Consider the following 14,634-nt stretch of genomic DNA (forward strand, 5'->3'; position numbering starts at 1 on the left):
ACTATTGGCTAACGTCGATTCCGGAGCAAACACCAATTATCCCGGAGCTAGCCAGCTGAAGAGTTCCATCATCCAATCCTGGGCTACAATCACCTATCCGGACCCGTTTTACTGCCGATGCGAAGCACCACCGGGCCTTCACGACTGGACTACCGACGTGATCTGCCCGAGGGAGTTATCCAACTGGCCCCTCCATCGCGACGTAACCTGAACGCCCATCTGCTAACTGCAGCCCGCTAATCGTTAGCTGTCTTGAGCATATCGGCTGCTATCTGAACAGGTATATCAAACAATCTTCTTGGGCCACTATAACTATTACTATTTTGACAATAGGATTGGTCCCCTCTACCACACGGAACCCCACTAATCTACCGACGGAAATGCACGGGGTGGCTAAAAACAGACCTCAATCTGCTGCTAGCTTGCTAGATGTCTGAATCGCCGTGACCCCGCCCACCTCACTACTCACTGGACCCTTATGATCACTTGGCTAAGCATGCCTCTTCTTAATGTCAATATGCCTTGTCCATTGCTATTCTGGTTAGTGTTTATTGGCTTATTTCACTGTAGAGCCTTAAGCCCTGCTCAATATACCTTATCCAACCCTTCAGTTCCACCACCCCCACATGCGATGACATCACCTGGTTTCAATTATGTTTCTACAGACAATATCTCTTTCATCATCACTCAATGCCTAGGTTTACCTCCACTGTATTCACATCCTACCATACCTTTGTCTGTACACTATACCTTGAATCTATTTTATCGCCCCCAGAAACCTGCTCCTTTTACTCTCTGTTCCGGACGTCCTAGACGTCCAATTCTCATAGCTTTTAGCCGTACCCTTATCCTACTCCTCCTCTGTTCCTCTGGTGATGTAGAGGTGAATCCCGGCCCTGCAGTGCCTAGCCTAGCTTGGTTTCATGCATGTTAACATTAGAAGCCTCCCCCCTAAGTTTGTTTTATTCACTGCTTTAGCACACTTTGCCAACCCGGATGTCCTAGCTGTGTCTGAATCCTGGCTTAGGAAGACCACCAATAACTCTGAAATCTACATCCCTAATTTCAACATTTTCAGACAAGATAGAACGGCCAAAGGGGGCGGTGTTGTAATCTACTGCAGAGATAGCCTGCAGAGTTCTGTCCTACTATTCAGGTCTGTACCCAAACAATCTGAACTTCTACTTTCAAAAATCCACCTCTCGAAAAACAAGTCTCTCACCGTTGCCGCCTGCTAAAGACCACCCTCTGCCCCCAGCTGTGCTCTGGATACCATATGTGAACTGATTGCCCCCCATCTATCTTCAGAGCTCGTGCTGCTAGGTGACCTAAACTGTGACATGCTTAACACCCCGGCCATCCTACAATCTAAGCTTGATGCCCTCAATCTCACACAAATGATCAATGAACCTACCAGGTACAACCCCAAAGCCGTAAACATGGGCACGCTCATAGATATCATCCTAACCAACTTGCCCTCCAAATACATCTCTGCTGTTTTCAACCAAGATATCAGCAATCACTGCCTCATTGCCTGCATCCGTAATGGGTCAGCGGTCAAATGACCTCCACTCATCACTATCAAACGCTCCCTGAAACACTTCAGCGAGCAGGCCTTTCTAATCGACCTGGCCCGGGTATCCTGGAAGGATATTGACCTCATTCCGTCAGTAGAGGATGCCTGGTTATTCTTTAAAAATGCCTTCCTCACCATCTTAAATAAGCATGCCCCATTCAAGAAATGTAGAACCAGGAACAGATACAGCCCTTGATTCTCTCTAGACCTGACTGCCCTTAACCAACACAAAAACATCCTGTGGCGTTCTGCATTAGCATCGAACATCCCCTGTGAAATGCAACTTTTCAGGGAAGTTAGACATCAATATACACAGGCAGTTAGAAAAGCCAAGGCTAGCTTTTTCAAGCAGAAACTTGCTTCCTGCAACACAAACTCAAAAAAGTTCTGGGACATTGTAAAGTCCATGGAGAATAAGAGCACCTCCTCCCAGCTGCCCAATGCACTGAGGATAGGAAACTCTGTCACCACCGATAAATCCACTATAATTAAGAATTTCAATAAGCATTTTTCTACGGCTGGCCATGCTTTCCACATGGCTACCCCTACCCCGGTCAACAGCCCTGCAGCCCCCACAGCAACTCGCCCAAGCCTTCCCCATTTATCCTTCTCCCAAATCCAGTCAACTAATGTTCTGAAAGAGCTGCAAAATCTGGACCCCCACAAATCAGCCGGGCTAGACAATCTGGACCCTTTCTTTCTAAAATTATCTGCAGAAATTGTAGCAACCCCTTTTACTAGCCTGTTCAACCTCTCCTTCGTGTCATCTGAGATCCCCAAAGATTGGAAAGCAGCTGCGGTCATCCCCCTCTTCAAAGGGGGGGACACTCTTGACCCACACTGCTACAGACCTATATCTATCCTACCCTGCCTTTCTAAGGTCTTCGAAAGCAAAGTTAACAAACAGATCACCGACCATTTCGAATCCTATCGTACCTTCTCCGCTATGCAATCTGGTTTCAGAGCTGGTCATGGGTGCACCTCAGCCATGCTCAAGGTCCTAAACGATATCTTAACCGCCATCGATAAGAAACAATACTGTGCAGCCATATTCATTGACCTGGCCAAGGCTTTCGACTCTGTCAATCACCACATCCTCATCGGCAGACTCAACATCCTTGGTTTCTCAAATGATTGCCTCGCCTGGTTCACCAACTACTTCTCTGATAGAGTTCAGTGTGTCAAATCTGAGGGCCTGTTGTCCGGGCCTCTGGCAGTCTCTATGGGGTGCACCACAGGGTTCAATTCTTGGACCGACTCTCTTCTCTGTTTACATCAATGATGTCGCTCTTGCTGCTGGTGAGTCTCTGATCCACCTCTACGCAGACGACACCATTCTGTTTACTTCTGGCCCCTCTTTGGACACTGTGTTAACAACCCTCCAGTCGAGCTTCAATTCCATACAACTCTCCGTCTGTGGCCTCCAACTGCTCTTAAATACAAGTAAAACTAAATGCATCCTCTTTAACCGATCGCTGCCTGCACCAGCCCGCCCGTCCAGCATCACTACTCTGGACGGTTCTGACTTGTGGACTGAATATGTGGACAACTACAAATACCTAGGTGTCTGGTTAGACTGTAAACTCTACTTCCAGACTCACATAAAACATCTACAATCCAAAGTTAAATCTAGAATTGGCTTCCTATTTCGCAACAAAGCATCCTTCACCCATGCTGCCAAACATACCCTTGTAAAACTGACCATCTTACCGATCCTCGACTTCAGTGATGTCATTTACAAGATAGCCTCCAACACCCTACTTAACAAATTGGATGCAGTCTATCACAGTGCCATCCGTTTTGTTACCAAAGCCCCATATACCACCCACCACTGTGACCTGTACGCTCTCGTTGGCTGGCCCTCGCTTCATACTAGTCGCCAAACCCACTGGCTCCAGGTCATCTACAAGACCCTGCTAGGTAAAGTCCCGCCTGATCTCTGCTCGCTGGTCACCATAGCAGCACCCACCCGTAGCACGCATTCCAGCAGGTATATCTCACTTGTCACCCCCAAAAGCCAATTCCTCCTTTGGCCGCCTCTCCTTCCAGTTCTCTGCTGCCATTGACTGGAACGAACTACAAAAATCTCTGAAACTGGAAACACTTATCTCCCTCACTAGCTTTAAGCACCAGCTGTCAGAGCAGCTCACAGATTACTGCACCTGTACATAGCCCATCTATAATTTCTCCCAAAGAACTACCTCTCCCCCTACTGTATTTATGTATTTGTTTATTTTGCTCCTTTGCACCCCATTATTTCTAAATCTACTTTGCACATTCTTCCACTGCAAATCAACCATTCCAGTGTTTTACTTGCTATATTGTATTTACTTTGCCACCATGGCCTATTTATTTCCTTTACTTCCCTTATCTCACCTTATTTGCTGACATTGTATAAATACTTATTTTTCTACTGTATTATTGACTGTATGTTTGTTTTACTCCATGTGTAACTCTGTGTTGTTATATGTTTCGAACTGCTTTGCTTTATCTTGGCCAGGTCGCAGTTGTAAATGAGAACTTGTTCTCAACTTGCCTACCTGGTTAAATAAAGGTGAAATTTAAAAATTTAAAAAAACATGTTGTCTTGAGCTCGGCAGCGTGGAAAGTATGGCCTGGAGTGCCGTATCCAGGCCTGGCATGACCCCTGATCCATGTCTCCACAAGCCTCCTCTATTGCCTGTAGAAGGGGTATGCATTGGTGGGGCTGGCGATCATGCACCTTCCAACCACAGAAGAATTCTCCAATAGGATTCAAGAATGGAGAGTATGGGGGATATTGAGTGAGATGAAAAGTGGGTGACCTGTGAACCAATTGCGGACCACAGCAGCCCGGTAGAAACTAACACTGTCACAGATGATAATGTACCTGGGCTGTTCTGGCCCCTGGTCATTAGGGATTAGTCTGTTGTTGAGGGTGTCCAGAAATGTGATAATGTGTGCAGTGTTGTATGGGCCTAGGATTGCATGATGGTGAAGGACGCCGTTTTGACTAATAGCCGCACACATTGTTATGTTGCCACCACGTTGTCCCGGGACGTTGATGATGGCACGGTGTCCGATGATATTTCTGCCGCGGCCCCTTGTTTTTGCAAGCATGAAACCTGCCTCGTCCACACATATTAGCTCATGAGGCACTGCATCTGCTTCTGATACACTGCATCTGCTTCTAGCTCCATGAGTCTCTGAAAGAGACAAGACAAAACAATGTAGCACAGTAGGAAAAGACAGGGATCAGTCAATATGATGTAGCACCATACACTTCCAGATCCAATACCAATGAGATGAATATGCGCAGGTAAGCTGTACTATCCTATCTCAGTTGTTTTACACTGTCTGTTTCTTTCGAAAGGGACTCTGTACAGCTGCTTCATCCTAAATCTATTGCGTTTCAGTAGACGAGACAGTGCAGAGAGACTCACTCTGTTGACATTTTGGAATATGGTGTTATCTGCCATTATGTGGTCCTGCAGTTCTCTGAGTCTGATGCAGTTATTTGCAATGACCACATTTACAATGTGGGTCTCCTGCTCTGGGGTGAACAGTCAACCTCTTCCACCAGATACTGGAGTTCTGTAAAAACATTTGAATGGTTTTAGTGATAGATCCTTCTCATTATGAAAGTATAGTACATATTACTGTACCAGTAAGATTACAGCACTTACAGTTACTTACTGGTTCTCATTTAGAAATATCCAGATGATACCTGCAACAGTATAGCGGCTCAGATTTGGTTGAACCCGCTGCCCAGCCTCCGTCATGCTCATCCCATGATTGACAACATGGTCAACCACAGTCGCTCTGATTTCATCAGTTATTGTGTTCCTGACTCCCCTTCCTCTCCTTCTCCCTCGTCCTACTTCACCTCCTCGTCCTCCTCTTCCTCCTCCTCCTCCTCTTACTTCTTCAACTCCTCCTCATCCTCCTCGTCCTCTTCCTCCTCCTATAGTTCTCACCCCTCTTACTCTCTGTCCAATATTGGCCTCCATTGTTGTCCAAACCAAGTGTTTACCTGTGGACTATTTAAATTGCTCAAGCACTGATTTGTAAGTTAACTCATTATATAAAAGTGTTTTCACATTTGTCAATGTGAAAAGGCAATTGGCGAAATAGTGTAGCATTGTAGAGACCAATGTTTCCAGTTTTTCTAGAAGTGTGTTATTACATTGCAAACTGAGTGTAAACCAGTGAGTTGTGTTTACAGTTTTGCAAAAAGTGTGTTGTAATTCAGTTTGGCACACTTGGTAAATGCATTGGCTACAAGTGTTAATGGTTTCAGAGATAGTGCCTCAAGAATCACTGTTAGTGTTTAAGCATTCAGAAAAAACTGTAGTACCGACGGTGGGCAACCTTGTGTGTTGTGGTATTATTTATAAACTGGGTGGTTCGAGCCCTGAATGCTGATTGGCTGGCAGCCGTGGTATATAAGACCGTATACCACAGGTATGACAAAACGTGTTTTTTTACGGCTCTAATTACGATGGTAACCAGTTCATAATAGCAATAAGGCCCATCGGGGTTTGTGGTATAATGGTGATCGAAGTGATCCAAGGTACTGTCTGCAAGACAAATGAGTTTGAATATGTGTCAGCGACGGGATGAAAATCGTTGCCTGATTGGAATTGATGTCTAAGACTTGTCTAGTTTGCTTCTATTATCTCGTTGATGGCACTATCAGCCCATCTCCAATGTTTTACTTGGCACATTCTGCCTGCTACTGAGCGGCATTTTGCTCTGTTTATCAAGCCAGCAAGACCCATTACTGCATTCACTTTACGAGAGAGAGCAGGCAGCAAGACAAGTGAAGCAGAAATCACTGTTCTCTCTCTGGCTCGGCGTGCAGTCTCTTCCTCACTAGATAATGACACTTCCCAAATTGTGGTGTTTACCGGTTGGGTCTGGGGTGATGCACGGTGTAAGACATATCTCTGCTTCTCTTCCATACAGGTTTTAATGAACTTTTAATTGATTTTCTGAAAAATGTATGCTTTCATTACCAGGCCCTGGATCCTTTAGAAGGTAATAAAAATGTATTGAATTAATTCCATCACTGACTGGATACTGTAGCTACCGTCATGCTTTTGGCCTGGCTGTTGTGCTTTCAGACTACAGTCGAGCCAACATGTTCTTTGTTATTTCGCATGGTAGGATGTTGCACACCAGACATTAACAGCAGGAACATCATTTGGGTATTTTTTGCAATATGCTTTGAGTGAAGGCAATTTTCGTTTTTATGCGTATGAAAATTTAAATCCAATCCTGTCTCATTATCTCTGGTCGAAAAGAAATGTTCTCTGAAAAGAAACCTTTACCAAAGTAAATTATCACTCATCTTTTAGTAGAATAAGTTTAATTTTCAAGATCGTGTATTTTTTCATCTATCAATGACTTCTAGCTCCCAATCTCGAGGTGAGATGTTATGTCTTGATCCTCCTTTATTCAATGGGATCATGGCGTCTCATTCCTACAAAGACCTCCCAGTACAGATGTAGGATCTTCATTTGATCACCCTGTTGCAGGAGAATGTTCCTGTACATTGGAGGTCTAAAAGGTTTCTGAGATATGTAATTTCTTCTTTGCATGAGCTATATATTCCGTTACCTCATTAGAGTGGGTTGGAAAACCTCCTGCACTGTCCTCAACCTCGATCAAATCCTGAAGAGAAATGGAGGGATTCATGCGGAATACAATACAAGCCTTACAGTATACAGACAGCGCTGCTTAACTTGCACAATGTTCTTCATTTGCATTACAGAGGACACAGTTTGGAGAGTGGGTTAAACTGTAACACTGTACCTGTTTAAGGCTGTCAGCTTGGGGCCTGTGTATTGCTCTCTCCCTGCTGTTGAAACAGGTGTCTCGTCGTGTGTGTGTGTGTTCCTCCCTATTGGTTTATGCATGATGCTTACCATATGGATGGTCTAACTCCCCCTGTGTCTCCCTCATCATCCCTCCATCCCTCCATCCCTCCATCCCTCCATCCATCCATCCCTCCATCTATCTATCTATCTATCTATCTATCTATCTATCTATCTATCTATCCATCATCTATCCATCATCTATCCATCTATCTATCCATCATCTATCCATCTATCTACCCATCTATCTATCCATCCATCCCTCCATCTATCCATCCATCCATCCCTCCATCTATCCATCCATCCATCCGTCTATCTATACATCCCTCCATCTATCCATACATCCCTCCATCTATCCATACATCCCTCCATCTATCCATCCATCCCTCCATCTATCCATCCATCCATCCGTCTATCTATACATCCCTCCATCTATCCATACATCCCTCCATCTATCCATCCATCCCTCCATCTATCCATCCCTCCATCTATCCATCCATCCGTCTATCTATACATCCCTCCATCTATCCATCTATCCATCCATCCGTCTATCTACCCATCCCTCCATCTATCCTATCCATCCCTCCTATCTATCTATCCATCCATCCCTCCATCCATCCATCCATCCGTCTATCTATACATCCCTCCATCTATCCATACATCCCTCCATCTATCCATCCCTCCATCTATCCATACATCCATCCGTCTATCTATACATCCCTCCATCTATCCATACATCCCTCCATCTATCCATCCATCCCTCCATCCATCCATCCCTCCATCTATCCATCCATCCATCCGTCTATCTATACATCCCTCCATCTATCCATCCATCCCTCCATCTATCCATCCATCCATCCGTCTATCTATACATCCCTCCATCTATCCATACATCCCTCCATCTATACATACATCCCTCCATCTATCTATACATCCCTCCATCTATCTATACATCCCTCCATCTATCCATACATCCCTCCATCCATCCATCCATCTGTCTATTTATTCATCCCTCCATCTCTCCATCCATCCATCCCTCCATCTCTCCATCCATCCATCCATCTGTCTATCCATCCATCCCTCCATCTATCCATCCCTCCATCTCTCCATCCCTCCATCTCTCCAACCATCCCTCATCTCTCCATCTCTCCATCCATCCCTGCATCTCTCCATCCATCCCTCCATCTCTCCATCCATCCCTCCATCTCTCTATCTCTCTATCTATCTATCTATCTATCTATCTATCTATCTATCTATCTATCCATCATCTATCCATCATCTATCCATCATCTATCCATCTATCTACCCATCTATCTATCCATCCATCCCTCCATCTATCCATCCATCCATCCCTCCATCTATCCATCCATCCATCCGTCTATCTATACATCCCTCCATCTATCCATACATCCCTCCATCTATCCATTCATCCCTCCATCTATCCATCCATCCATCCGTCTATCTATACATCCCTCCATCTATCCATACATCCCTCCATCTATCCATCCATCCCTCCATCTATCCATCCATCCATCCGTCTATCTATACATCCCTCCATCTATCCATACATCCCTCCATCTATCCATCCATCCCTCCATCTATCCATCCATCCATCCGTCTATCTATACATCCCTCCATCTATCCATACATCCCTCCATCTATCCATCCATCCCTCCATCTATCCATCCATCCATCCGTCTATCTATACATCCCTCCATCTATCCATCTATCCATCCATCCGTCTATCTACCCATCCCTCCATCTATCCTATCCATCCCTCCTATCTATCTATCCATCCATCCCTCCATCCATCCATCCATCCGTCTATCTATACATCCCTCCATCTATCCATACATCCCTCCATCTATCCATCCATCCCTCCATCTATCCATACATCCATCCGTCTATCTATACATCCCTCCATCTATCCATACATCCCTCCATCTATCCATCCATCCCTCCATCTATCCATCCATCCATCCGTCTATCTATACATCCCTCCATCTATCCATCCATCCCTCCATCTATCCATCCATCCATCCGTCTATCTATACATCCCTCCATCTATCCATACATCCCTCCATCTATACATACATCCCTCCATCTATCTATACATCCCTCCATCTATCTATACATCCCTCCATCTATCCATACATCCCTCCATCCATCCATCCATCTGTCTATTTATTCATCCCTCCATCTCTCCATCCATCCATCCCTCCATCTCTCCATCCATCCATCCATCTGTCTATCCATCCATCCCTCCATCTATCCATCCCTCCATCTCTCCATCCCTCCATCTCTCCATCCATCCCTCCATCTCTCCATCCATCCCTGCATCTCTCCATCCATCCCTCCATCTCTCCATCCATCCCTCCATCTCTCCATCCATCCCTCCATCTCTCCATCCATCCCTCCATCTCTCCATCTCTCCATCCATCCCTCCATCTCTCCATCCAGGCCACAGATCCAGACGCGGGGGTTAATGGCCAGGTACGCTACCGAATGGTTAAACACGCCGACATCTTCAGGATCAACTCCAACGGTACCATCTCCACCGCAGTGCCTTTGGATCGAGAGGTCAAGGGTCAGTATGACCTCATCGTGGAGGCGGAGGACGGAGCGGTGGAGGACCCCAGGAGGACCACACTGACTCTGTCGGTGACCGTGCTGAATGTGGATGATAACAGTCCGGTGTTCTCACAACCATCCTATACGGTCAATCTGCCGGAGAATAGTCCTAAGAACACAGTCATCCTGCAGTTTACCGTGAGTGTGTGTGTTTGTATATGTGTGTGTGTTTGTGTGTGTGTGTGTGTGTGTCCAAGAGTGCACAACATGCTCAATACACACTCAGCAGCAGGGGTATATACTACTTCAAACACTCCACAGTCCAAATGCATCCTCTTGTACATCAAAGCACACAAAGCCAGGAGGTACATGGTTAGCCTAGAGCATATTGACAGAGGATATCAAAACCTCAGACATGGCCTCGCTATTCAGTCGCATTCTGCCAGGAAAGGGCAAACAGGAGCTTCAGATTCCCGCACAGCGGTCGCTGCCTTTTGTTACATCAAATTACACCAAGTATCTATACCAACCAACCAACCATACAAACAAAGAAACAGAACATGACTCTCTGAGTGGAATAGAACCCGAAAAAGACAAACCACCCAATTTTTCCCCATTATTTTTCAAGAACCTGTTTCTAGAATTGTGTGTATTTGTGTTTAACAAGAACCGTTCCTTTTAGAATTGTGATTATTTGTGTTTTAAAATAACCTTCTTCTTTGATCCTAAAGTTGATCCTGGACTAACTAGAATTGTGGTTATTTGTTGTTGGTCAGCCCAGAGAATAGTTTTTTACGAGACCAGTCATGTCTCCCTGTGTTGGGCTAATCATGGGACATTTCAGCTGGGGTTGGTTGATTGACAGTTGCCGTGACAATGACTGTCTGGTCCAAGTACACTGATCCCGGAGCAGTGACAAACCTATCATCACCTTACGTCGCTCCCCACGCCACACCGAACTGCTGAGACGCTGATATTTTGGGCAAATTAGTGGGGCCACTAATGACTGAGCGAGCACGGTAGGGGGTTTATCTGTGTATAGGCCCAAAGATATTCTTCCCCGATACACCCTCCATGTTAACACACTCACCTCCACCTGAAAGCACTCCCCAGACACACAGACAGGGATGAAACCATTAATAGTGGCCTCCCTCCTGACAATGGATTTGAGTAGTTATTACTGCAGATAACTGTGATTTGTCTGACGAGTTGACATTCTGTAGAAACTAGAATTGCTTGTCGCCTGAATAAGGGACTCAGGTTTAAATAAAGGTTGCAAAATGCTGTATAATTCGAATCATTTTCTGGCTGTTGGGTTCTTAGCAAATAGGGAAATGTTACTTGCGTAATACTTTTTTTATAACTACTGTAAAAGTTACTGTATATCAGGTCCTATAGACGAGACTAATATGGGACACTGAACCATTACCCATAGTATTCCTTCCTGCTCCTCCTTCTCCACCTCCTCCTTCATACCTTCTCTTCCACCTCCTCTTCCTCCTCCTCCTTCATACCTTCTCCTCCACCTCCTCTTCCTCCTCCTCCTTCACACCTTCTCCTCCACCTCCTCTTCCTCCTCCTCCTTCATACCTTCTCCTCCACCTCCTCTTCCTCCTCCTCCTTCTCCACCTCCACCGCCTCCTTCATACCTCCTCCTCCACCTCCTCTTCCTCCTCCTCCTTCATACCTTCTCCTCCACCTCCTCTTCCTCCTCCTCCTTCATACCTTCTCCTTCACCTCCTCTTCCTCCTCCTCCTTCTCCACCTCCACCGCCTCCTTCATACCTCCTCCTCCACCTCCTCTTCCTCCTCCTCCTTCATACCTTCTCCTCCACCTCCTCTTCCTCCTCCTCCTTCTCCACATCCACCGCCTCCTTCATACCTCCTCCTCTTCCTCCTCCTCCTCCTCCTTCTCCACCTCCTCCTTCATACCTCCTCATCCACCTCCTCTTCCTCCTCCTCCTCCTCCAGGCCAAAGACGCTGACCTGGACTCCAACATCACCTTCTGTATCCGGACCCAGGAGGCCAGACAACTTTTTGCCGTCAACCCAGTGACTGGAGAGCTCTCTGTGCTGCAGACGCTGGACTTTGAGACCCTGGCAGCCTCGGACCATACCTACACCTTCGTGGTGGAAGCCCTGGACAATGAAGAGAGCATGCCACCAGGCCTGGCCACTGTCACTGTAAAGATAACGGTAAGGAAACAACCTTGCCTCTGCCTCCTCCATAACAGAGCCCCATCAGTTAAGCCACTAGGCTGTTTATCAGTCACAAGCCAAAGCCATCATTCAAAGGGGAAAATGCAGAAGTGTGGCAGAATACTTGTTTTATTGTTCATAGATACATGCACAGCAAATTCTCCAGTGTTAAAATAATTATAATTGTTCACATATTAAAACAAACAATGAAGGGGACGGGTATGAGTTTCAGGCTCCTCAATTAGGGTAAAAATAGGCCCTCAAAATAAGGCCTTATGAAATACATATGGTATTGTGTAATAAAAGAAAGATATACTGTACAGTTGAAGTCGGAAGTTTACATACACTTGGAGTCATTAAAACTCTTTTTTCATCCACTCCACAAATTTCTTGTTAACAAACTATAGTTTTGGCAAGTCGGTTAGAACATCTACTTTGTGCATGACGCAAGTAATTTTTCCAACAATTGTTTACGGACAGATTATTTCACTTATAATTCACTGAATCACAATTCCAGTGCGTCAGAAGTTTACATACACTAAGTTGACTGTGCCTTTAAACAGCTTGGAAAATTCCAGAAAATTATGTAATGGCTTTAGAAGCTTATGATAGGTTAATTGACATCATTTGAGTCAATTGGAGGTTTACCTGTGGATGTATTTCAAGGCCTACCTTCAAACTCAGTGCCTCTTTGCTTGATATCATGGGAAAATCAAAAGAAATCAGCCAAGACCTCATGAAAACAAATGTAGACCTCCACAAGTCTGGTTCATCCTTGGGAGCAATTTCCAAACGCCTGAAGGTACCACGTTCATCTGTACAAACAATAGTACGCAAGTATAAACACCATGGGACCACACAGCTGTCATACCGCTCAGGAAGCAGACGCGTTCTGTCTCCTAGAGATGAACGTACTTTGGTGCGAAAAGTGCATATCAATCCCAGAACAACAGCAAAGGACCTTGTGAAGATGCTGGAGGAAACAGGTACAAAAGTATCTATATCCACAGTAAAACGAGCCCTATATCGTCATAACCTGAAAGGCCACTCAGCAAGGAAGAAGCCACTGCTCCAAAACCACCATAAAATAAACAGACTACGGTTTGCAACTGCACATGGGGACAAAGATCGTACTTTTTGGAGAAATGTCCTCTCGTCTGATGAAACAAAAATATAACTTTTTGGCCATAATGACCATCGTTATGTTTGGAGGGAAAAGGGGGAGGCTTGCAAGCCGAAGAACACCATCCCAACCGTGAAGCATGGGGGTTGCAGCATCATGTTGTGGGGGTGCTTTGCTGCAGGAGGGACTGGTGCACTTCACAAAATAGATGGCATCATGAGGCAGGAAAATTATGTGGAAATATTGAAGTAACATCTCAAGACATCAGTCAGGAAGTTAAAGTTTGGTCGCAAATGGGTCTTCCAAATGGATATTGACCCCAGGTATACTTCCAAAGTTGTGGCAAAATGGCTTAAGGACAACAAAGTCAAGGTATTGGACTAGCCATCACAAAGCCCTGACCTCAATCGTATAGAACATTTGTGGGCAGAACTGAAAAAGCGTGTGCGAGCAAGGAGGCCTACAAACCTGACTCAGTTACACCACCACTGTCAGGAGGAATGGGCCAAAATTCACCAAATTTATTGTGGGAAGCCTGTGGAAGGCTACCCGAAACGTTTGACCCAAGTTAAACAATTTAAAGGCAATACACTCAATTAATATTTGGTAGCATGTAAACGTCTGACCCACTGGGAATGTGATGAAAGAAATAAAAGCTGAAATAAATCATTTTCTCTACTATGATTATGACATTTCACATTCTTAAAATAAAGTGGTGATCCTAACTGACCTATGACAGGGAATTTTTACTAGAATTAAATGTCAGGAATTGTGAAAAACGGAGTTTAAATGTATTTGGCTAAGGTGTATGTAAACTTCCGACTTCAACTCCATATTGCTAACATATTCGCTTAGGATCTCCATAGGACTGAAAATGGATGAATGTAACAACCATCACTAACAAATAAAGTCATAGCTGCTAACTCTACAATTTACTCGAAAGGCAAGGCACTCTGGGAAATATTTGAATAGGGCTTTATACTTTACACAGCAGTGGTGGAAAAAGTACCCAATTGTCATTCTTGAGTAAACGTATAGACAACTTAATAGAACGTTACTGAAGTAAAAGTGAAAGTCACCCAGTAAAATAGTACTTGAGTAAAAGTCTAAAAGTATTTGGTTTTAAATATACTTAAGTATCAAAACTAAATGTAATTGCTCAAATATACTTAAGTATCAAAAGTAGAAGTAAAAGTATACATTTTCAAATTCCTTATATTAAGCAAAGCAGACAGCACCATTTTCTTGTTTAAAAAATGTCTGGATAGCCAGGGGCACACTCCCACACTCAGACATTATTTACAAAAG

General features: G+C 44.7%; 1 protein-coding gene across 3 annotated transcripts in view; it reads left to right on the forward strand.

The window, feature by feature from the left end:
• The window catches only part of LOC129827384 (protocadherin-15-like), a 315,230-nt gene that overhangs the window by 215,767 nt on the left and 84,829 nt on the right, over window positions 1-14,634 (forward strand). For all 3 annotated transcript variants that reach the window (XM_055888298.1, XM_055888368.1, XM_055888212.1), the window contains exons 20-21: window positions 9,895-10,203; window positions 11,976-12,200. In XM_055888298.1, the coding sequence (XP_055744273.1) occupies window positions 9,895-10,203; window positions 11,976-12,200 (534 nt within the window). The remainder of the gene's footprint in view (window positions 1-9,894; window positions 10,204-11,975; window positions 12,201-14,634) is intronic.

Source organism: Salvelinus fontinalis, chromosome 1 (genome assembly GCF_029448725.1).
Source record: "Salvelinus fontinalis isolate EN_2023a chromosome 1, ASM2944872v1, whole genome shotgun sequence".
Taxonomy (NCBI): Eukaryota; Metazoa; Chordata; class Actinopteri; order Salmoniformes; family Salmonidae; genus Salvelinus; species Salvelinus fontinalis.